The sequence below is a fragment of the Cervus canadensis genome, chromosome 26, assembly GCF_019320065.1.
Source record: "Cervus canadensis isolate Bull #8, Minnesota chromosome 26, ASM1932006v1, whole genome shotgun sequence".
Classification (NCBI taxonomy): Eukaryota; Metazoa; Chordata; class Mammalia; order Artiodactyla; family Cervidae; genus Cervus; species Cervus canadensis.
This window is the reverse complement of record NC_057411.1, coordinates 46,681,895-46,707,588: the sequence shown is the minus strand read 5'-3', so window position 1 is coordinate 46,707,588 and position 25,694 is coordinate 46,681,895. Positions and strand designations below refer to the sequence as shown.

The 25,694-nt window shown below is 43.9% G+C and overlaps 1 protein-coding gene and 1 non-coding gene across 2 annotated transcripts in view; both read right to left on the bottom strand.

The window, feature by feature from the left end:
* Positions 1–14,259: 14,259 nt before the first annotated feature.
* On the bottom strand, positions 14,260–14,336 carry TRNAE-UUC. The gene has a single exon. It is a non-coding gene; the product is annotated as a tRNA-Glu (tRNA).
* Positions 14,337–17,669: 3,333 nt separating this feature from the next.
* The window catches only part of CD38 (CD38 molecule), a 53,828-nt gene continuing 45,803 nt past the window's right edge, over positions 17,670–25,694 (bottom strand). The window contains exons 6-8 of the mRNA XM_043448178.1: positions 25,117–25,203; positions 24,378–24,464; positions 17,670–21,015 (exon numbers count right to left, since the gene is read on the bottom strand). Of these exons, the coding sequence (XP_043304113.1) occupies positions 20,988–21,015; positions 24,378–24,464; positions 25,117–25,203 (202 nt within the window). The 3' untranslated portion in view covers positions 17,670–20,987. The remainder of the gene's footprint in view (positions 21,016–24,377; positions 24,465–25,116; positions 25,204–25,694) is intronic.

Below are 25,694 nucleotides of genomic sequence, written 5' to 3'. Positions count from 1 at the left end.
AAAACGTTCCTGTTTGAGGCTCAGTGATAACAGAACATATTTGTTGGTTGCAATGATGTTGGCTGAGGTTAGGCTTCCAGTGGAGAACTCAGCATGAGGAAGTGGAATGTCGGGTTCCAAGCCAAGGTCCCATGATAGAGAGGCCCACTGTGTCAGGCATGTGCCTAAGACTGGAACTCCACCTTAACCAACATGCTGGCATCAAGATCATGCTGCTGAGGACTTATTAAGCATTTAAATTTAAACAACAGGCTCTCCACCCTGGGGGCCTGAGTCTGGGCCCTGTTGTCCAAGTATGACAAAGAGTTGGATCCCTTTGAGGAGTTACTGCCTCCCAGAGAAGACCACTGGGATTCTTGGACGATTGATGGGGAGAAGACTGGTTCCATCAAAGCTCCTCTTCCTGCTCCTGATAGACTGCACTGGGCCTGATCACCGTCAGGCTTCCCAGGTGGCACTTACGGTAAAGAACCCACAGCAGTGCAGGAGACGTAAGAGATGTGGGTTCGATCCCTGGGTCAGAAAGATCCCCTGGAGGAGGAAATGGCAACCCGCTCCAGTATTCTTGCCTGGGAAATCCCACAGACATAGGAGCCTGGTGGGCTACAGTCCATGTGATTGCGAATAATCAGACATGACTGAGTAACTAACACTTTCACTTTCTGCTCACCCTCGAATTTATTCTTTACTCTGCCCTGCTCTTCTCTGTATTCAGGGCAGCTGACTCCTGAGGACTCCCGTGTCTTCTGGCTTCTTGATGAATTTAGTAGCTGCAGGAGTTGATGGAGACAGGAAGGTGAGGAAAAGCGCGACGTGAGGGCTCCCCTCCCACCCTCTCTGCCTTTCCTTCGGCAGGTTGGTCATCTCTGGGACTCCCTACTTCTGCCCAGGAGGCCCACCTGGTCCCATCTCCAGCCAGGTGACCTGGCCCCTAGGATCTGGTGACAGGTTTTCCTCCCTTTGATTTTCCAGCCTTAGAGTAGCGAAGGCTTCCAGCTGTTATTCTTCTCCAGTCCCAATCTCGCTTCCTGGCTTCCTTCATTACTGGTGCAATAAATCCCTCTATTAAATGTATTCTGTTGTAAACAGAGGGCTTTCCAGATGGTGCTAGTGGTAAAGAACCCACCTGCTGATGTGGAAGATGTAAGAGATGTGGGCTCGATCCCTGGGTGGGGAAGATCCCCTGGAGGAGGGGCCCGGCAACCTGGTAGGTGGGTGTGTGCCTCGCACTGGTAGAAGATGAGCACTTTGATCTCACAGCTCGGCTTGAATGGGAGCCGCAAGAGAGACCTATCAACTTGGAGCAGCTCTATCCCTCCCAGTCCAGCTTGACCATTGCTGCAGTTTTGCCAGAACATGAAGCCCCCCTTCTCATGTCTCATGCAGCTGAGGTCCCTTTAAACTTAACAATTTCCCTCAACATACTCCTATTTAATATTTATCAAGACAACATTCATATCTGAAGAAAACAGTGGAAAACAAATACTTGGTGACTTGGTAACTTAGTCAAAGGACTAAGCAGCCTTTGATTGGGTGGACCTCAAGGTGTTCCCACATAAGCCACATCCAGGAGAATGCACAGTTTCTCATCTTTGTCTGCTTAAATTATGATCCCTCGCTTCAAGCAGACAGAGTGGCGGAGGATCATTGAAAGCAAATAGAGTCACTGCAGAACCCTGGGACAATGCACACTTTTGCCAATGGTGCTTCATAATTCTAGGATGAGTTCTAGAAACTCCCGCAGAGTTTTAGGGGGATCCAGATTTTTGGTTATTCAGATCAGTTCAGTTGCTCAGTTGTGTTCAACTCTTTGTGACCCCATGGACTGTAGGGCGCCATGCTTCCCTGGCCATCACCAAACTCGCTTACACAAACTCGTGTCCATCATGAGTTGTTGGTGACGTCATCCAACCATCTCATCCTCAGTCATCCCCTTCTCCGCCTGCCCTCAATCTTTCCCAGCATCAGGGTCTTTTCCAGTGAGTCAGCTCTTCCCATCAGATGGCCAAAGTATTGCAGCTTCAGCTTCAGTTATTAGTCTTCCCAATGAATATTCAGGACTGATTTCCTTTAGAATGGACTGGTTGAATCTCCTTGCAGTCCAAGGGATTCTCAAGAGTCTTCTCCAACACCACAGTTAAAAGCATCAATTCTTCAGTGCTCAGCTTTCTTTATAGTCCAACTCTCACATCCATACATGACCTCTGGAAAAACCATAGCCTTGACTAGATGGACCTTTGTTGGCAAAGTAATGTCTCAGCTTTTTAATATGTTGTCTAGGTTTGTCATAACTTTCCTTCCAAGGAGCAAGCGTCTTTTAATTTCATGGCTGCAGTCACCATCTGTAGTGATTTTGGAGCCCAAAAAAATCATTAGAGTCAGCCATTTATATCCCTTTATATTTTAAAAAAATTTATTGCTTCACAATGTTCTGTTAGTTTCCGCTGTGTAGCAAAGTGTATCCGCCATATGTATACACAAGTGCTGGGTATGTCCTCCCCCAAAATTCACTGTAATGTGCTTGCTTGTGTAAGCAACGGTAAGTTGCTCGCTTGTGTCCAACTCTTTGGGACTGTAGCCCACCAGGCTCCTCTGTCCTTGGAATTCTCCAGGAAAGAATACTAGAATGGGTAGCCTCTCCCTTCTCCAGGGGATCTTCCTGACACGGGGATTGAACTCAGGTCTCCCACATTGCAGGTGGATTTTTACTGACTAAGCCACCAGGGAAGCCCAAGAATACTGGAGTGGGTAGCCTATCCCTTCTCCAGGGGATCTTCCTGACCCAGCAATTGAACCGGGCTCCCCTGCATTGCAGGAGGATTCTTTACCAGCTGAGCCACCAGGAAAACCCACATCTACATATATCCCCTCTTTACTGGGCTTCCTTCCCATGTAGGTCACCGCAGAGCGCTGAATAGGGTTCCCTGTGCAGTACAGCAGGGTCTCAGCAGTCAACAAGTTCATACGTACTCGTGTATATGTATCAGTCTAAATCTCTCAATTCACCCCACCTCCTCCTTCCCCTCCTTGGTGTCCTCACATTTGTTCTCAGTGTCTTTATCTCCATTTCTGCTCTGCAAATAGATTCATCAGTACTGTTTTTCTAGATTCCACATACATGTGTTAATGCACAATGCTTGTTTTTCTCTTTCTGACTTACTTCACTCTGTATGGCAGTCTCTAGGTCCATCCACAGCTCTGCCAATGGCCCCGACTCATTCCTTTTATGGCTGAGTAACATTCCATTGTATATATGTGCCATGTCTTCTTTATCCATTGCCCTGCTGATGGACACTTAGGTTGCTCCCATGTCCTGACTATTGCAAATAGTGCTGCAACGAATGTTAGGGTGTATGTATCCTTTCAAATTGTGTTTTTCTCAGGGTATATGCCCAGGAGTGGGATTGATGGGTCATATGATAGTTCTGTTTTTAGTTTTTTTAAGGAACCTCCATACTGTTCTCCATAGTGGCTGTACCAATTTACATTCCCACCAACAGTGTAAGAGGGTTCCCTTTTCCCCACACCTTCTCCAGCATTTACTGTTTGCAGATTTTTTGTTGATGGCCACTCTGACCGGTGTGAAATGAAAGTTACATCTCATTTTTTTGTTTGAGCCCAATATGATCACCTTCCTTCAGCAAATCAGGACTGAAACAACTTAGAAAAATCAAGCTCAGAAAGAATGTTCAAAAGAATGAGCCCGTAGCATTTGAGCTATAGTCACAACTTGTTACTGTTTAGTTGCTAAGCTGTGTCTGACTCTTTTGCCATCCCGTGGACTGTAGCCCCTGAGGCTCCTCTGTCCATGGGATTTCCCAGGCAAGGATACAGCTGTGTGTTGCCATTTCCTTCTCTATGGGATCTTCCCAACCTAGGGATCGAACTCGTGTCTCCTGCTTGGCAGGTCGATCTTTACCACTAAGCTACCTGGGAAGCCCATATAGTCACAAGTAGAAGACAGTTTAAAGGGGCAGGGGATAAGTACTCACCTTGTCACATGTCACTTCTGGCACACAATGACAGAACGCAAATGGTATGAATAAATAGAACACCCAAATAGATAGAAGCTAAGACGGCCCCGCGGCATCCCTGGCAGGTGTGACGTAGCCCCGCGGGTGCTCAGATGCCCTGCAAGCCCTGGACCCTCATTACTCATCTCCCCGGCGTCCAGCAGTGCTGGAAGCTGATGGTTCTCAGCTGAGTTCCCTCCAGGATTGTTTCTGATGAAGGGACCAGCCTACCCGCAAGTAATGAAAGTGAAGTGAAGTCGCTCAGTCGTGTCTGACTCTTTGTGATACTGTGGACTATAGCCCACCAAGCTCCTCTGTCCATGGGACTCTCCAGGCAAGAATACTGGACTGGGTTGCCATTTCCTTCTCCAGGGGATCTTCCTGACCCAGGTCTCCCACATTGCAGGCAGATGCTTTAACCTCTGAGCCACCAGGGAAGCAAGTAATGAAACCTGCCTCTAAGGACTGTTCAGAGTTCAATGTTCCAGCCCTTATCTCCAGGAGGGACTCCCAGGAGGACCATCCCAGCCCCCTTTGGGATCATCCGGGACCTTTTCTAAGGCTGCATGGCACATTCATCTCTCCTTCTGCTCAAAACTGCCTCTTTTGTTTCCCCTCCCAAAGTGCTGATCCCAAGAGCACGCTGATAAACTTCCTGCTCACACATTCCCCTCTCCTTCTGAGTCTATTTCCCAAGGATAACCTGACCAACTTGTTTGAAGTCATGAAAGTATTTCTGAGTTTTCTGTGTTGAAGCAGAAAACTCATTTTTTATAATTTGGAAGTGTGTGTTAACAGATTACAGAACAGTTCACATGGTATGACTGCAATTTTATATATATATAAATACACATATTCATAATAACGAAGATTAAGGACATAGTCAATGAACTAATACTTCTTGAGGACCTACTTTTTGCCAGGGATTAAGCTTGCCACTAAAAATATGAGAATGGTAATTATCCCTGGGTGATGGAATTAGAAGTAATTTTTATTTTCTTTTTCCTCTTTTTCTTAATAGCCTATTTTCCAAATTTTGTTTTATAATTAAATACAAAGTTATACAAATTATATATCAATGTTACATAAATAAATGTTCATTTTATCAAGTATTTCAATAAACATTTGCTGTATTTTTTATGTTACATGTAACCCCACATCTTCTCTACGTTCTCTGAAAATCCCAATACCTTCAAAACTAAAATGTGTCAATGCAACAGAAGTTGAAGAGCAAGTTTTAATTTCAAAATCTGGGATATGCTGAGTTGTCATTAATTCTCCAATACCAAAATAAATGGTCTGAGTGTTTTCTGAATCATTTGCATTTTGAAGCTAGAAAAGGGGACTTTCAGGTACTTTCTGATGACCTTATTACATGACATGACATTCCTGATTACATGATAAAAGGAACATAAAATTTTCCCAGCATTAAGTCTTTGAGAAAGATACCACAGGCATCAAGAAAGGCAAAGCCTGGACTTGAGAGCTTGGGACCACACCCTAAATGCCCTGATATTCTTTACCAATCCAATCTATAATTTGTCATTCAAAAATTGTATCCTCTAGTTTTTCTTGGCCACATGTCTATTTAGAACATATTCTTAACTGAGAATATTTGGTCTTCAGTTCAGAGAGAAAATTCAATATATCTTCACTCTAAGACTAAAAGCACAAAATGTAGGCAAAAATTTTAGATATATATTATTATTAACTATTACATTAATAATATTATATTACGATATTGTATGGTCCTTCCAGTACATCATATCTTATTATTGAGTTGGTCAGAACAAACTTTCTGGTCAACCCAATGTCAATATTATTCTATGTTATTATTAATTTAAAATATATTCTATTATTAGTAATATAGAATATACTATTAATTCTCCAAATCCATTTGTTTTGGTTGTTTTTTTGTGCATGACTCAAATAAGTGTATTTTATTATTTTAGACATATAATATTTTAGTCAAAATTTTTTTGACTAAATTCAAACAAGAGTACCTACCTAATGGGTAATTGAAATGTGGACATGTTGCTACATAATCTTTTCCAGTAGTTTATAAGTTTCTGCCAAGCCAGAATAAAGGGTGAGAGGTAAAGATAAGCTGACACTTTTAAAAATTATGAGTCTGGCCATTATGGTGATTTCATGCCAAGGCACATCTGAACTACTTTAATGTGGGGTAACCTCAGAGATGGAAGTGTGGATCTCTCCACAGAGAGATCCCTTTAACAGTGTTTCTGATTTTCTCTGGTCTTGAAACAAACAAGAGTGTAGCAAGGACTTTAGGGAAAACAAGAGTATTCATGGTTTTCCTTGGAAGAAAAGTTATGACAAACCTAGGCAGCATATTAAAAAGCAGAAACATCACTTTGCTGACAAAAGTCTGAGAGAGTCAATCCCTAGGCAGTTTGATAAGAAGTCTAGGGGTCCCCATGGAGAGAGGGGTCTGGAATTCTCAAGGAGGAAGAAAGGACAAACTTTTTTTCCCTCTACATTCCTTAGGATTATATAACAATAATATATCCTGCTGAGGACAGTCTCTGGAAGAAAAAAAACCTCTGGCTAATCCTATTATCTTAAAACGTAAATTATGGGAGTAGGTATAGTGAGGTCCTTACAACCTCCAGACATTCTTTTGATTCACTGTAATAACTAATTTGAGAGTATATAATTCCAGGGCTAAGACTAGCAAGGGGGTACTCTTTCTACCCCCTTCTGATGTCTATGTCAGAAGCTTTCTCTATCTCCTTTATACTTTAATAAAACTTTATTACACAAAAGCTCTGAGCGATCCAGCCTCATCTCTGGCCCCGGATTGAATTCTTCTCCTCCAGAGGCCAAGAACCCCGGTGTCTTTGAATGAAGTCCTTATATTCAAAGCTATGGTTTTTCCAGTAGTCATGTGCAGAGGTAAAAGTTGGACCATGAAGAAGGCTGAGTGCTGAAGAATTGATGCTTTTGAATTGTGATGCTGGAGAAAATTCTTGAGAGTCCCTCTTACGAAGAGATCAAACCAGTCAATCCTAAAGGAAATCAACCCTGAATATTTATTGGAAGGACTGATGAAGCTGAAGCTCCAACACTTTGGCCACCTGATGTGAAGAGTCGACTCATTGGAAAAGACTCTGATGCTGGGAAGATTGAGGGCAGGAGGAAAAAGGGATCCCAGAGGATGAGAGGGTTAGACAGCATCACCGATTCAATGGATGTGAGTTTGAGCAAACTCAGGAAGATGGTGAAGTACAGGGAAACCTGACATCCTGCAGTCCATGGGGTCACAAACACTCAGGCATGACTTAGCAACTGAGCAATGACAATAACAACTATTACTAGGGAGAGTGAAATTAATAGCTTTGAAGAATGCTGATTCCTCATTCACTCTCAACTCATTTCAGACGTAAATAATTTAGGTGAAAATTCACGAGGAAAAGGGTCACTGAAAGTTCTCGGGGCCTGCATCCTCACAGCACCAAACCCTCACAATCTGCTGCCCTGGTCCCCAAAGTTTCAAGGGCTGGCAGAGCATTTAAAGGGAACATACCTGCGGGCTGAGCTCAAACAACCCAGAGAAGAAAAGAGAGGGAGGATTTGCCTGCCTCTCCGCCCCCTAGTGGCCCAGGATAAAATGAGTCATTCACCATTTATCACCCACTCAGAGTTTGTGACGGAGAAGGCAATGGCAACCCACTCCAGTACTCTTGCCTGGAAAATCCCGTGGATGGAGGAGCCTGGGAGGCTGCGGTCCACGGGGTCGCTAAGAGTCAGACACGACTGAGCGACTTCACTTTCACTTTTCACTTTCACGCATTGAAGAAGGAAATGGTAACCCACTCCAGTGTTCTTGCCTGCAGAACCCCAGGGACGGGGGAGCCTGGTGGGCTGCCGTCTATGGGGTCGCACAGAGTTGGACACAACTGAAGAGACTTAGCAGCAGCAGCAGCAGCAGAGTTTACGAAAACTCTGGGAAATAGTGAAGAACAGGGAAGCCTGGCATGCTGCAGTCTATGGGTTCTCACAGAGGTTTTTTTAGCAGAGTTATTTTTAGCAATAGTTCACAGTCAAAGACATTGAGCCTGGGTCAGTAAGCGGGATGGGTGGACATTAAAGTCAGATGGTCCAAGTCCTGAGCCCATATTTTTAGCTACTGTCCTTAAAGAGGTAGGGCTTCCCTTGTAGCTCAGTTAGTAAAGAATCCGCCTGCAATGCAGGAGACCCCGGTTAGATTCCTGGGTCAGGGAGATCCACTGCAGAAGGGATAGGCTACCCACTCCAGTATTCTTGGGCTTCCCTGGTGGCTCAACTGGTGAAGAATCCGCCTGCAGTGCAGGAGACTCCCATTCGATTCCTGGGTTGGGAAGATCCCCTGGAGAAGGGAAAGGCTACCCTCTCCAGTATTCTGGCCTGGAGAATTCCATGGACTGTATAGTCCATGGGGTCACAAAGAGTTGGACACAACTGAGCGACTTTCACTCACTTAAGGAGATAACTGTGTTGTAGAAGCACAGATATGTAAATAGATCATTTCTATTTACCCCTCTATCCATGGAGACATTCAGTGAGCATTTATTAAGCACCTACTATATGCAGACAGGATACTAGCCTCCAAGGATACAAAATTCAGGGAAAGGTCAGGGTCCCAGAGTGCAGAGAACATGAGTTTGATCCCTGGACCGGGAACTAAGATTCCACATGCTGTGAGACAACAACTAAGTCCGCGTGCCACAAGTACTGAAGCCCGTGTGCCTAGAGCCCACGCTTCGAGACCAGAGAAGCCACCGCAGTGAGAAGCCACCCACCGCAGCTAAGAGAGCAGCCCTAATCCCACACCTGGAGAAAGCCCCTGCAGCAATGGGGACCAGCACAATCAAAAACCAATAAAATATTTTAAAATATCTAGAATCATGATAGAACTGGGTGAAGAAATGAATTCTGAAGTCAGACATACAGGTTTGAAGGCCAGCTCTGCCCCTCATTGCTTATAAGTCATTAAACTTCTCAGAGCTTTGGTTTCCTCATCTGTAAAATGGGGATAGTAATCTACTTCATGGATCATGGTGAAAGCTAAATGGTATGTTAACTTCATGTATCAGCTTAGCAGGTCACCTAACAGAAGCAGAAGATATTAAGAGGAGGTGCAAGAATACACAGAAGAACTATACAAAAAAGATGTTCATGACCCAGCTAACCACAATGCTGTGATCACTCACCTAGAGCCAGACATCCTGGAGTAGGAAGTCAAGTGGGCCTTAGGAAGCATCACTACAGGCAAAGCTAATGGAGGTGATGGAATTCCAGCTGAGTTACTTCAAATCCTAAAAGATGATGTTGTGGAAGTGCTGCACTCAATATGCCAGCAAATTTGGAAAGCTCAGCAGTGGCCACAGGACTGGAAAAGGTCAGTTTTCATTCCAACCCCAAAGAAGGGCAATGCCAAAGAATGCTCAAGCTACTGCACAGTTACACTCATCTCACAGGCTAGCAAAGTAATGCTCAAAATTCTCCAAGCCAGGCTTTAATAGTACATGAACCGTGAACTTCCAGATGTTCAAGCTGGATTTAGAAAAGTCATAGGAACCAGAGATCAAACTGCCAACATCCGTTGGATCATAAAAAAAAACAAGAGAATTCCAAAAAACATCTACTTCATTGACTATGCCAAAGCCTTTGGCTCAGTGGATTATAACAAACTGTGGAAAATTCTGAAAGAGATATGAATACCAGACTACCCTACCTGCCTCCTGAGAAATCTGTATACAGGTCAAGAAGCAACAGTTAGAACCGGACAAGGAACAACACATTGATTCCAAATTGGGAAAGCAATGCATCAAGGCTGTATATTGTCGCCCTGCTTACTTAACTTATGTGCAGAGTACATCATAAGAAATGCCTGGCTGGAGGAAGGACAAACTGGAATTAAGATTGCTGGAAGAATTATCAATAATCTCAGATACTCAGATAACACCACCCTGATGGCAGCAAGTAAAGAGGAATTAAAGAGCCTCTTGATGAAGGTGAAAGAGGAGAGTGAAAAAGCTGCCTTAAAACTCAGCATTCAAAAAACAAATATCATGGCATCCAGTCCCATCACTTCATGGCAAATAGATGGGGAAACAATGGAAACAGAGAGAGACTTTTTTTTTCTTGGGCTCCAAAATCACTGCAGATGATGACTGCAGCCATGAAATTAAAAGATGCTTACTCCTTGAAAAAAATGTATGACAAACTGAGACAGCATATTAAAAAGCAGAGACATAACTTTAGCAACAAAGTTTCATATAGTCAAAGCTATGGTTTTTCCAGTAGTCATGTATGGATGTGAAAACTGGATCATAAAGGAAGCTGAGCACCAAAGAATTGATGTATTTGAACTGTGGTTTTGGAGAAGACTCTTGAGAGTCCCTTGGGCTGCAAGGAGATCAAACCAGTCAATCGTAAAGGAAATCAATCCTGAATATTCATTGGAAAGACTGATGCTGAAGTTGAAGCTCCAATACTTTGGCCACCTGAAGTGAAGAACTGACTCATTGGAAAAGACTCTGATGCTAGGAAAGATTGAAGGCAGGAGGAGAAGGGGACCACTGAGGATGAGATGGTTGGATGGCATCACCAACTCGATGGACGTGAGTTTGAGCAAGCTCTGGGATTTGGTGATGGATAGGGAAGCCTGGCGTGCTGTAGTCCTTGGGGTCACAAGGAGTTGGATACGACTAACTGACTGAACTGAACTGAACAGGTCACTTTGTCTAGCGTTTTGGTCAAACATTATCTTGATGTCTCTGAGAGGCTGTTTTTTTTTTTCAGATGAGATTAACATTGAAGTCTGTGGGCTTTAAATAAAACAGATTACCCTTTATAATGTGGGTGAGTCTCATCCGAGAAGTTGAAAGCCTGAGTAGTAGAACAAAGACTGACCTCTGCTGAACAAGAGGGAATTCTGCCAGCGGGTGACCTTCAAACTTGAACTATATCATTATCTCTTCTGGGTCTCAGCCTGATGGTCCTCCCTGCAGATTTTGGACTTGCTAGCCTTCATAATCACACAAACCAACTTCCTAAAATCCATCTCTATCTATCCTTTATCTATCTATTACCTGTCTATCCATCTATTACGTATTAGTGATCCATTTATCATCTATCTGTCATTTATCTACTTGGCTATCTAATCATCTGTCATTATCCATCTATCTAATCTATCATCTATCCATCTTCTATCTATCTATCCATCAATTTAATCATCTCCCATGTGGCTCAGATGGTAAAGAATCTTTCTGCAATGCAGGAGACCCAGGTTCAATCCCTGGGTTGGGAAAAATCTCCTGGAGAAGGGAATGGCAATCCATTCCAGAATTCTTGCCTAGGAAATCCCATAGATGGAGGAACCTGCCGGGCTACAGTCCATGGGGTCACAAAGAGTCAGACACAACTGAGCAACTAACAGCATCATCCTCTATCTATCTGTCTATCATCTATCTACTGCTGGTTGTTTCTCTGCACAACCCCAGCTAATACAAATGGTATGATTCATGAAGGTCCCTGACGTATACCAGGGGCTCAGTGGGTATTAGGTTTATCCCCACTTCCCCAGAGATGCTCAGGCTCTTCATTGCACCATAAGAAGATGGTGGCCCAAAAAGGTGCTAGGATTTGTCCACTACTTCAAAGTTCTGAGATCAACCAGGTAATCAACTTTGAGTTTCACAATTTAAGGCATGGAACATCTTCTCCATGATTGAAGTGACCATTTCATTTTCTGCAAAGACTCCCCTTGAAGGGACTTCAGAGTTTATCTGATCCACAAATGTACAAGGTGTTGGTCTGAGAGCTACATACGGGTTGGTTTGTTTGCTTTTCTGACACAAGGGTTTTTTTGTTTGTTGTTTGTTTTGGGTTTTTTTAGTTATTAGTTTAAGACTTGGAAAGTGTCAAACAAGCCTGGACTGCTGGTTTCTTTTGAAGAATTAGAAGTTCAGAGGACTTCAAGCAGGCAGGATACAGGACCTGAGGGCATTTTACTCATTTATGTTTCCAGTCGACATCGGCAGACGTTCGAGTCTGTGACTCCACATGTCTTCCAGCTCCTTCAATTAGAAAAGCAAAAACAAGAGACCCAGAAAGGTCTGGAGTACTTGCAGAAGGTCATGGAGCTGGGATTTTTCAGAACTGGGTCTAAAACCCAGTTCTTGCTTCTCAAACCCCTTAAAATATGCCCTATGCCAAATGAGCACAAATACTTTTATCGACAAATTAGGTGATTCCAAAGCTTTTCCTGTAAGACAATTATTTCAGTTATCAGATCAAGTTTAGTGTTAAAATGAAGGCATTTTTTAAGATGGAGTAGATTATGTCTTGTCTTGTTCATCTCTGTGATTATAAACACAATTTGGGGTCAGATCACACCTAACTCTGCCATTATTGTGGGCAAATCGGTCACCTTTTCATAACAGTTGTACAAATCACAAAGTGCGATGGTGAAAATTAAATGAAATATTTCATGTAAACTGCTGAGTACAGGGTCTGGAGTATAGGAAGCATTCAACATATGTTGTAGAATTAGGACCTCAGAGAAATTAAAATATGGCAAAACAGCAATGCAGCTAAACCATATCGCATCTGCAAATATGTCTAAGTTCACAGTGACCCCATCAACTCAAACTCAACACCTCATTCGTCTTCTCTCAGTTTACATATTCATTCTTTGTAGTCATTTGGTCTAACCTGCAAAGGGTGATACATGTCAAAACAAACCTGTTGATTAGAGTTAAAGACTGATTTGTGGTTATTTTCATCCTTAGAATACATTCCAATAACAGTGCACAGTCAGGATATTATGTTCAAACAAGACTTGAATTAATTTCTTGTGCCTGGGTGGCTGAATTATCAATAAAAAGTACACTAGGGTCAGTTTTGTTGCTTGCTTGTATTGATTTTAAGATCTGCTGTATTTCATCCTCTATGATGTAATTTTGGCTTTTAATATGTTGTACTTGTTTCAACCAGTAAGGACTAGGTTCATGGAATTAAAGTGATGGAAAAGCGTTGTCTGTCTCTAAAGTTTCAGAGGTGGAGATGGTGGAGGAAACACATGTAAACCGCATGCATGCTAAGTCGCTTCGGTGTGTCCGACTCTTTGCCATCCCGTAGACTGTAGCCCACCAGGCTCTTCTGTCCATGGAATTTTCCAGGCCAGAAGACTGGAGTGGGTTGCTCTTTCCTCCTCCAGGGGATCTTCTGGACCCAGGGATCAAACCCACGCCCCTTACATCTCCTGCATTGGCAGGCAGGTTCTTTACCACTAGTGCTGCCGGGGAAGCCCAGTGCATCACTATAAACCATGTCCTGGAGGTAGGGAGGAAGGCTGACGGCTCACAGTGGTTTGACTGGTAGATGTGCTGTGCTTGGTCATTGTCGTGTTCGACTCTTTGCGACCCCAAGGACTGTAGCCCACCAGGTTCCTCTGTCCACAGGATTCTCCAGGCAAGAATACTGGAGAGGGTTGCCATGCCTTCCTCCAGAGTATCTTCCTGACCCAGGAATTGAACCTGGGTCTCCTGCATTGCAGGCAGATTCTTTACCAGCTGAGCTACAAGGGAAGCCCTCTTGCAGCTGACTGGTAGATAATGGGGGCTTGATAAAGCTTGCTGAATGAATCAGTGAATCAGTGAATCAATTTATCACTTGGTGTGTGACACAGTGGTAAAGAACCCGCCTGCCAATGCAGGAGACACAGTGTCGGTCTCTGGGTCAGGAAGATCTTCCAAGAGTGGAAGCCAGCTCTTAGTGAAAGGTCTTATCAGGCTCTCTGGCCAGTCCTTTCAGGTGGGCACGTAGTACCCACCTAGGATGATTCAAAGCCCACCTAGGAGGAGAGAGTGTGGCCGACCCAGCTGGTTGTCAAGAGAGCCATTCCCTACCCTCTCCTCCACTGCCCATGAGGTCTCTGGGTCTCAGCTTCCAAACCAAGTAGGCTTGCCAAGCAGTTTACTCTAGAATAAAAACAGGTTCCAACAGTATTTTTTGAACTTAAAAAACTAAACTTGATGGTACTCTGTGTCAAGCACTGTTTTTTTTTTAATTTGTTTTATTTATTCTGCCGTATATCAACATGGATCAGTCATAGGTATATGTAGTATATGTTTGCAGCCTCCCTCTTGAACCTCCCTCCCACCTCCCAGCCCAAGCACTGTTTATATATGTATATATGTGTATATATACATAAGCCATGGAGCTTATAGGATCTTAGCTTCCTGACAGGGGATTGAACCCAGGCCACGGCAGTGAAAGTGCCAAGTCCTAACCACTGGACCACCACCTCAAGAACTAGTCTGAGAACTGTGCATCTATCATCTCACTTAAATCTCAAACAACCCAAAGAGTTGGGCACCACTATCACCCCATTTTACAGGTAGAAAAACTGAGCTCTGTTCTAAGCATTTTATACACGTCAGGATCCGGACGTCAGATGGATCTGGGTGACCGTGAACGTGAGGCTAGCGTGGGAGGCAAGGGCCACGCTCCCTGGGCTTCACCATGCACCACCCACTTCAGTTATTCCTACTCCCGGAAGCAATGGTGGCCACATTGGACAGTGACAGAGTGACAGCTGAGTGTCCTGGGGGCAAGGATGACTCCTCGACCTGACCTGTCTGTGGAGTCATGTGCAATGTTGCTCTTTTTAAAAAATATTTCTTTATTTGGCTGTGTCACGTCTTGGTTTTCCACACGGGATTTTTTGTTGCAGTGCACAGATTCTCTAGTTGGGGCGGAAGGGCTCAGTAGCTGTGGCGTGGGGGCTTAGCTGCTCAGTGGCATTTGGGATCTTAGTTCCTAGACCAGGGATTGAATCCACATCTCCTGCATTGCAAAGTGGATTCTTAACCACTGGACCACTGAGAAAGTCCTGGAGGGTTGCTCTTGACTAAGTGGCTTTCAAACTGTTCTCCTGCCCTCCTGGAAAACCTGCCAGCCTCTGAGCTTCCCTAGATAACGTATTTCCGGCCAGAGCTGTATTCACTTGTTGCAGCTAAGGTCACTGGTTGATACATGTGTTTGACGGGGTTTCTCTTCTCTGCAGGTCTGCAGTGGTTCAAGATTTCAAACGTTGTTTCACAGTTACGTTCCTTAATAATAGTCACACATTTCACTATCTCATCACATCGACTCCTGGGAGGTTTCAAGTGAGGTTTCTTAACAGGACAAAGGTGGGTCATCACATGATTCTCCAAACTTCCAAGCTGAGATTCTTGCTGGAAAGCAAACAGCACTATTTGTTCTTCGATGTCTCTGATGACAAAGATGAATGCTGAGAGCTTTCGGGTCTTCAACTGATTATGTGGACCCCTCTGAGCATCTATTCCCACCTCCCCCATCCGCAAGACATCCATAATGACCGTCCATCCTCTCTCCGGCTGCCCGACTCACTCGACCTTGGGGTGGGGTAGGCCAGAAGCCATGTTGTCTTTGGAAGAGCATCTCCAGCTTGTTTGATTCTCCCTCCAAACCTATAGATAATTGTTGTAGGTTTTTTTGCCCAGATATATTGAGGTATGATTGACAAATAAATATTGATATGTATTTAAGGTGTATAATGTGATGTTTTGGTAGACATATACATTGCTCAATGATGATCACAATTAAGCTAATTAACACATTCATCATCTCACATAGTTACCTCTGTGTGTGTATGTGTGTGTGGTGAGAAAATTTGATATTTATTTTGTTGCTGTTCAGACGCTCAGTCATGTCCGATTCTTTGTGATCCCATGGATTGCAGCACACCAGGCCTACCTGTCCATCACTATCTCCCGGAGCTTGCCCATACTCATGTGCATTGAGTTGGTGATGCCATCCAACCATCTCATCCTCTGCCATCCACTTCTCCTCCCACCTTCAATCTTTCCCATCATCAGGGTCTTTTCCAATGAGTCGGTTCTTTGCATCAGGTGGCCAGATTTTTGGAGCTTCAGCTTCCCTAGTCACTACATCTCCAGAAATTTCTCATCTTATAACCAGAAGTTTACAACACCCTTTGACCAGCATTGTCCTGTTCCCCACCCCTCCGGCTCTGATAGCCACCTTTCCACTTGTTGTTACTATGAGTTTGACTTTCTTAGATTCCACACATAAGTGAGGGCAAGCAGTTTTTGCAGACACAATTGTTTTTAAAAGAATAATTCCACAAAGCCCTTTATTATTCATTCTTTGTATAATTCATTGATATCTGTTGTAAATATATTCCAAACTGGAGAGTCACAGATGTTAATGAACTTTCTCACTGGGTCACTTGTCTCTTAATCCCATGGTTTTCGCTACCTTGTGCTGTTTGCACTTTGCTTAAATGATTAAAAAAGAAAAAAAGCATGATGACCCAATTTGAGTTAAGTTCAAGGATAAACGCTATTTAGGGATCAATTCAAACCCTTCTGTGCTTTTTGAGTGTGATCTAAGAGCCAGCTAACCCCTGCCTCTTGGGGTAGCACCCAGAATCAGAGTCCCTGATGGATTTATATTAAAAAACATATATTCAAATGATGGCTAGCACTGCTTACAATAGCCAATACAAAGAAGCAACCTAAATGTCCATCAGCAGAGGAACGGATGAAGAAGATGTGATACGTCTATGCAGGGGAATATCACTCAGCCGCCAAAAAGAATGTGAAGTAATGCCATTTGTAGCAACATGGATGGACCTAGAGATTTGTCATCCTGAGCGAAGTGAGTCAGACAGAGAAGGAGGTATATCATATGCTATCAGGGACAGGTTGGGGGGGATAGTTAGGGAGTCTGGGGTTGACCCATTGTTATTGTTTAGTCACTCAGCTGTGTCCGACTCTTTTGGGACCCCATAGACGGCGGCCCACCCAGCTCCTCTGTCCATGGGATTTTCCAGACAAGAATACGGCAGTGGGTTGCCATTCCCTTCTCCAGGGAATCTTCCTGTCCCAGGGACTGAACCCATGATGCCTGCATTGCAGACAGATTCTTTACCACTCAGCTACTTGGGAAGACTGCTGCTATATTTAAAACGGATAACCAACAGGTCTTACTGCATATAGCACAGGGAACTCTGCTCAATGTTATGTGCCAGCCTCGATGGGAGGGCAGTGTGGGGGAGAATGGATACATGCACATGTGTGGCTGAGTCCCTCCACGGTTCACCTGAAACTGTCACAACATTATTAATTGGCTATAGTCCAACAGGAAATAAAAAGTTTAAAAAATGATGGCTAATGGAGCAAAAAAGAAATTAGTTGCTTCATTATTTAAAAACTGTGGGAAAATGTTAGGCTAACATTGCATTTATAAAATGCTGTCTTTTTCTAGTACTGTTATTTTTTTTATTATTTTTATTGGTGCACAGTTGCTTTGCAATGTTATATTCGTTTCTGTTGTAGAGCAAAGTGAATCAGCCATATACATGTATCCCCTCTTTTTTAATATCTTATTTTTATTTATGGGAAGCTGCTACTGAAGACAGGGGACCCAGTCTGGTGCTCTGTGGCAACTCAGAGGGATGGAATGGGGGTGGGGGTTGGGAGGGAGTCTCAAGAAGGAAGAGATATAATTATGACCAACTCAAGCGATCAGACGGCAGAAATCAACACAACATCATAAAGCAATTATCCTCCAAATAAATAAATGAATACAAATGCCTTTTAAAGTTATGCTGTAGGTTTATTTTAACATTTTGCTTCACACAATTCTAATTTGCCATACAAAACCTGTACCCATATACATAACCACTTGCCCTTTAAAAACCCACAAAAACACAGAGTTGTTCTGCTCCATGTGGATTCTACTTGAGATGCTCAAGTCACAGTCTTGGGAGCAGTCCTCAGGAGAAACTGCATGCCAGGAAGTAAGTCAGCAAGGCTCCTAAGGCATCTCTTCCATCGGGGAGTGTACAGACTTGGGTGAGCTTGTTCCCAACAAGAGGTAAAAGGAACAGAAAGTTGTCGAGCTGACAGAAAGAATGCATTTTGCCAAAATATTTGATATATACTTGGCTTTGTAAGAGACACAGATGTGGTGTGAAACAGGTCAACACAAATGGGACTAAGAGAGACCTACTAAATGCAGCATTGCTATGGACTGAGAAAAATGTGTGTACACAGAAATACATATAAATGCATACATGCATGTGTATCCCTTCAACTATGAGAACTGTATTTGAAAGTGTGCCTCAAATGTTATCAGGTCATAAACCATTATAGAAGGAAAATAGTGATCCTCAAGGAGCTGGAGAAGGGAAATTAGGTTCTGGTTCATTCCCACAGCCTTTGGGTGAATATGGTGGTGTGTAAAAGTTGGGATAGTAACAGGATTTTTCTAGAGCACACAGGAATGAAGTGGGGAGAGAAGCCATAGCAGGTTTATGAGTAAAATATGAGGTTGATGAGCAATCAGTAATTTGGTAGAGATGTCACTTATAAGAAGAGGGATATGGAGGATCTACTTACAGAAAAAGTACTTAGGGCTAGAGACGCATGGTTTAGCCACTGAGTTGTATCTGACTCTTTCGACCCTGTGGATTATAGCACTCCAGGCTCCTCTGCTCATGGGATTTTCCAGGCAAGAATACAGGAGTGCATTGCCATTTCCTCCTCCAGGGGATCGTCCCAACCCAGGGATCAAACTAGTGTCTCCTGCATTGCAGGTGGATTCTTTGCCAGCTGAGCCACCAGGGAAGGCCCATGATGCATGGTCAATGGCAAAGATGCAAAATCAGAATTACAGGGAGAGCGGAGGCACGGATGAAACATCATGGTAATGAAGATACAGAGGTGGTGTGAGGAGAAAATAGCACCTCAGCCCCCAGCCGCCTCCAGGGGCCGCAGGGCGTCCTGCAGCAGGTGTGAAAATCTGGGGACCAGCCCCCTCTTTGGTCTCCACCAGCTTTGACCTTAAGCACTCAAATCAGTCTTCTTGTGGGAGAAGATTCTCACAAATTGATTTTTACTCTATCCATTTCATCACTGAAAAGAGATGTTAAGGACAAAATTTTCCTGACACAGGGAGCCACCTCATGGGGGTATCCTGGTAAACAAAGAAGGTACATTAAAGGATCCAGAACTCAGCAAGCTAGCCCAACAATAAGGCAGAGTGGTGGGAAGAAAAACAGCCGGGTTACCCAGTGAATTAGCAGGGACCTGTCTCTGAAGATGTTCTGCAGGTAGGCAAGAGGCAAGACTGAACCTTACCCAGAACTGGTCCCCAGCATCTCCTCTCATTTTAGCCAAGACCACAGTCCACGAGAAAGCGGAGAACGGGCCGGTGAAGAAGCCCTGCTCTGATGGCAGTGGCCGTAGCTCTAAGGACTCCTGATGGGAACCGGACTGGCAATCAAGGGGCAGGCAGAAGGGAGTCTATGTTCTAGTGACCTCTGACACGTGACTCACTGTGTTAGACTGTCATTTTCTGTCATCTTCTTTAGTTCTCACCACACTTTGATGAGGGTAAATTTATAATCCTTATTTAAGTGACGAAGAAGCTGAAGTTCAGAGAGATTAGGTATTTCATTCTAAAGCGTAGAGTGATGCCAAAATATGGACCCAGAAACGTCTGACTCCAAAATGTATGCTGTTTTCAACACACCTGCTGGTTTCCCTGAAGGATTTCCAAATGAGTTTATTAATTCTCCACTCGATGCATCTTATGTTTTGACAAGAACAACAAAGAACTAGAAAATATCCGATGTTTAAAACCTAAACAACACATTTTGAAATAACAATTAAATCAGAAAATATTTTTAAATTATGAGGAAAAGAGACATAGCAAAAATTTTAAGAGCTGCAGCAAAGACAGCACTCAGAAGAAAAATTATAGTACTAAATGCACATAGAAGAAAAGAAAATGTACTACAAACTCAGTGATCTAAACTTCCATCTTAAGAAGCTGAATAAGGAAATGCAAAGAAATTAGAATCTCTCTATCTCTAATAATACAGAGAAAAGTAAAACCTAAATAAGTAGAATGAGAAAATCAACAAGGTTAAATGTTGGTTCTTTAACAGTAGTAAACATGAGCATTCCCAAAGCAAGACTAATCAAGTAAAATTCAAGTGAGATGCAAACTGTCAGCATCAAGAACAAATAAATACATTTTAACTGACTCCTACACAAGACCCCAAGATGAGGAGAAGCAAGGAAAAGGATGAAAAAATGTACCTGTTTTGAAGCCATCCAGAAAAATCACTTTTCAGACTCTACCGTATTCAGTTTAATCCAACATACATTCATTAGAAGAGAACATAAGGGCTATCAGTCTAGTGTTATCTGCCTAGAAAGGGCAAGCACGTGAAGTTTTGAAACAAAGTCGAGTTCAAATTCATTCTCTACCTTGACCTAAATGTATGACTTTGGGGAAATTATATAAACTTTCTGAACTTATTCTTCTCATTTAACAAATGGAGGATAGTAATATCAACCTCACAGGGCTATTGGAAGGATTAGAGATAAAACCCCAAGTGCAGGAGTAATTTACATCTTACAGAACATAACATGACCCATAACCATGGCATCTATACTTTATCTGTAGGAAAGATACAAAAATATATCCTGAGATAAGGTCATCCATTTTGATATGTGATCTTTGCTGAAAAGTCTGGGCATTTATTTTTCTTGACCGGCCAATAGGTTTGGAGAGGTCATTCTTCAACAGAAAGGATGTTACCAACATATTAGCAATATAAAAGAATCATATAAAAAAAATAAAAAACTATATAAAATTTCCACTCTAACTTTATACAGTAATTAATTTTTCTTGACTATTAGATCAAGATAAAAACTATGTCAATAGCATAAGCTATTTTAAGATTCCAGAGGAAAAGGCTTCCATCTCTGGCGTTAATTTTATGACGAAAGTTTCCCCCCAAAGTCCCAGCTTTCCGCCAGCGTGTCTCCTGAATCGAGTGTGTTGATCTCTACTGCCAGGGCTCAACCATGCTGATTGACTCATCTGCAAAATGAATCCTCAGAAACTTCCAAGAAACTGGTCACGGCTATGATGAGAAAGAAAAAAAGGTCAAGAGGCAGTACGATACACCTTGGTCAACTCGCCAATGAAACAAGGCCCTTCATTAACAACAAAAGTATGCGTGGGCCACTTAGCATCCACACAAGTTCCTTCTGCTGCAGTGACAATACCGAGAAAGGTCAAGTCCAAGAGTGACTGACTGAAACTACAGCCCAATTTAGCTTCATTTCATGTGCAAAGCCAGAGAAATAGATAACTGATGTTTTATGATAATATGTGGAGATGGGAACGAATGTCGGGCTCACATGTCACAGATAGGTGCTGTGATCCTCAACTGATGGTCAAGAAACAGCAGAAGCAGCAACCAAAGAGGACAGACCCCATAGTTTCCATTGAGGATTGGTTTTCTCTTCTTCAAGAACTTCCTGAGGACGTGTTGGGTCAAAGCATCAGGCAGCAAGAGGTCATAGACTCTCCAGAAGAGGGCTGGTTGCCGTTAGCGAGAGGACCCTGATTCTTTGCACAGAATACCTCCTATAGTATAGGCAGGTGAATGACCCTCTTTTTCTTAAAAATCAAATCACAAAGCAACGGAGTTCAATGGGAGTGGCTGGCACTTAGTGGAGGGGGTTGTCTAGTGGGGGAAAGTGGTTCCTTAAACTGCAGTCAAATCTGATTTTGTTAAATGTGAGTCAAGAAACAGAGAGAGAGCCTTAGAAGTAGCTAGCAGCATCCCTGGGCTTCTAGGAGGGGCCATCTCAGGCTCATCTCTAGCCCTCTGTCGTGACCAGCTGGGCACATCAGCTCTAAGTAGAGTCATCCATCCTCACCAACATTGTGGTCTGGGATCCCCCACGTGAACACGTATGTGTGTGTGTGTGTGTGTGTGTGCACATGCTCAGTCGTGTCTGACTCTTTGAGACCCCGTGTCTTACAGCCTGCCAGACTCCTCTGTCCAATCTTGTCTGGAATATTCCAGACAAGAATACTGGAGTGGGTTGCCATTTCCTACTCCAGGGGATCTTCCCGACCCAGGGGTCGGACCCTCATCTCTTATGTCTCTTGCACTGGTAAATGGGTTCTTTATCACAAGCGCCACCCGGAAAACCCACCTGAATACATTCTAGGTGGGAAAAGTAACCTCATCCTCAAGAAAATAATGCTGTGGAAGGGGAGTCTACAGTCGACATCTATATCCATGACATTCACTTTGAGCTCCCCTAGAGATGAGCAAACCCATTCCAGTGTTCTTGCCTGGAGAATCCCATGGATGGGGGAGCCTGGTGGGCTGCAATCTATGGGGTCGCACAGAGTCAGACACGACTGAAGTGACTTAGCAGTAGCAGCAGAGACAAGCAAGTTTCTTGCAAAGTCTTCAAACTGTTAGATACAACAGTTCTGTACAACAGGGAACTTTAGATACAACAGGGGACCCTGGAGGTCTGGTTATGCTGAATATATCATGACCTCATGGTTGGAGCAAACCAGAAGTGATTTCAAATATGGTCCCCAAGTTTACGGTCACATGAACTGATGCTTGAGTGACAGGTACTGGCTTCCTATGTAGGCCACTCCACAAGTCCAGGTGGGAAGGTATACTTAATTATTTTTGCAAGGTGAAGGATGAGTGAGCCCACCCAGAGCCTGCAGTTTGGGCCATTCATGAAAAAAAAAAAAAAAGGTGAATGTTTACTGTAAGGGAATAGATAAGAGTTTTGTGAATGACTCACTTACATTCCTTAATCTTGTCCTGGGCTTTCGTATTCCATTCTCTTAATGCAAAATAACTTTGAGTAACTTAGACTGGTCAGATGTCTGCCATGTCTCCTTTATAGTTGTTCCTTTTTTCTGTTTTCCCACCTAACTGCTGTAGAAAGCTTGTGTTATTTTCTGGCAGTTTCCAGAGAGAAGCCAGCTGGCTGATGGGGAATTCAGGTCATCGGAGAGACAAAGGCTTCAGTGACTGTTCCTTGAATCTGTCCTCCTGCCTTTCTGACATGGTTGGTGGGAAAGGGTGGTGACAGGGAAGTGATGGGAAGCATTTCAGCTTCGATGTTCTTTGAGAAAGTGTTTCTCTCTGCATCTGTTCTCTGGGAACTATCTGTCCCGTATCTATCTGTCACATATGGGAAAATTTCCAAAGATGCTTTTAGCACAGATCTCTGCCTGGAGTTAAATACTGACCACACATCTTAAAAACAGTGAGGAAAAAAAAAAAAAAACAAAAAACAGTGAGGGGTCTTGGTTATGATAACAGAGTCACAGGTGATTTTAAAAAATATATACTTGTGGCTTCCCTTGGTGGTACAGTGGATAAGAATCCACCTGCCAATGCAGGGAACATGGGATCGATCCCGGGTCTGGGAAGATCCCACCTGCTGTGGAGCAAACAAGCCCACGTGCCACCAACTACTGAGCCCCGCACGCCCGAGAGCCGGGGAGCCACGACAAGAGAAGCCACTGCGATGTGAAGCCCGCACACCACAGCTCGAGAAAAGCCCACATGCCAACAAAGACCAGCACGGTCAAAAATAAACAAATAACTAAAATTTTTGAAAATAAGAAAAAAAAAAAAAAACATATGCCTATCTGTAATTTAAACTTTCCTCCAATAAATAGGTGTTATGGGTAAACAGTTTTAAGATTTTACATTTTTTAATTAGAAAATCATAAAGCTTGCTCTTTATGATATGAGACTATGGTTACAGCTGCTGTTCTACCCAAGGGGGCTGACCCTCAAGGGTCAGGGAGGCCAAGCTAGGAAGTCTTAGAAATCACCCAGTCCATTCCAATGTTACAGATGATGGAGTGAAGCCCAGAAAGGCTGGTGGGCTTTAAGGAGAATAAATGTGGAGGCTTGACGTCAGGCCTCCTGTCTGTTGTGAGTGTCTGCTTAAAGCCCTGCTGAGCTTATCTGAGTGTTGGTATCTAGAGGAGCTACGCACCCAAGGGAGCTGACCTGGGTGTGAGCTGAGCTATTTGGGTCTGTGTGTAAGCCACCAAGTGTTATGTATGTACAACTGAGACCCAACCAAAGCAATCCCACCTGCAAGTTATGCCAAATCACAAGGCTTTTATAAATCCTTTGCTTTTGGCAAAATGTGCTTCTACACCCCTGAAAGTCAGGAGCTCTGGGTCAGGCCTCTCACATGGGAAAGCAGGAAAGATGCCCTCAAACCTGGGTCACATTTAGAGGCAAATCACTGCTAGAGTCGCGTGGGGAAGGACGAGGAACAGGGCAGGGGAGTGGACATCAGAAGGCCACTGGCTGGAAATGGCTTCCAGGCTAAGCTGGGAGAAGGTTGGGGTTCGCTGAAGGTCACCACCCAGACCGCCGTCACGGCCCAAGGGAAGAGCATCTGTACCTGGCGGGAGAGCATCAGTTACCTGAGATTATCCCTGCAGATAAATCTGACACTCCTTTGATTCAGGATGGACTCCAGTTCCTTTATAGAGGGGCCAGAGCATGAGTCGCTGGAGGGAAAAAGAAGAAAGTGTTAAAATAACAAGAGCTCACACGCATTTCCTTGGAGTCACTTGGTGTCTTCCAGGAGGCAGGCCCTGGGCAGGGCCCTCGGATGAAGACGTGATGTGGAGGGAGCTTCAGAGAGCTCACAGGTCTGCAGCAGAGTCTAAGATGTGAACTAGGTAGAGACCTACCACGGAGACACAATTAAGAGACTGTGGAGTGAGTGAAAGTCGCTCAGTCGTGTCTGACTCTTTGCGACCCTGTGGACTATACAGTCCATGGAATTCTCCAGGCCAGAATACTGGAGTGGGTAGCCTTTCCCTTCTCCAGGGAATCTTCCCAACCCAGGGATTGAACCCAGGTCTCCCACATGGCAGGGGGATTCTTTACCAGCTGAGTACCAGGGAAGCCCAAGAATACTGGAGTGGGTAGCCTGTCCCTTCTCCAGCAGATCTTCCCAACCCGGGAATTGAACTGGGGCCTCCTGCTGAGCGGATTCTTTACCAACTGAGCTATGTTGGGATGGGGTAAAGGTAGAGTAAGGCCCCATTCATTTCCTGAGCCAGTCTTTTCTCAGAGCATTCATCCCTGTCTTTCATGGACTGATTCCTGAAATAAGCCTGAGAACATACAGGAGTACAAAGTAGTAACACATACCTGGGAGGTTTTCCAGGGTCATGTACCAGCCAGGCCTGTAGTGTAACCGTTGGCCTCAAGGTAGGGGCTTCCACTCGTCCAAATATGCTAAGATAGAAGAGACACAGAACATTGTTAACCTCAAGCTGGATTGTTGGAGCACCCACAGCCCCTGTGAAAAGTCATCGGGCGGGTGTCACTGGTTAGAACCTACCATTTGGAAGTGACCCATGATTTGCATCAGAATCAGCCACCTTTACTTATTCAGGATGACCCCAAGTTAGGAAGATTCTCAGAATAAGGGTCTTCATCTGTACACTGATGCTGATTCTTTACACACTTGCTATTCCAAGAAGATACAATTATCTTACACTCGCTTAGACCAAGGTAAGGAGCTCATTACAATCACAGAATCTCTGCCCAACACCACCTGCTGAATCTGAGCCAGCAGCCCAACAATTCCTAGGTGATCCCCACGCACAGTGAGTTTGAGAAGCATGTCGTTGAAAGACCCCTATGTCCTGTTCTGACCCCAGCCCTAAGCTCTCCCCATTAGGTGCCACAACTCCTGTTACAAGTACTTGGGCCCCTAATACCAG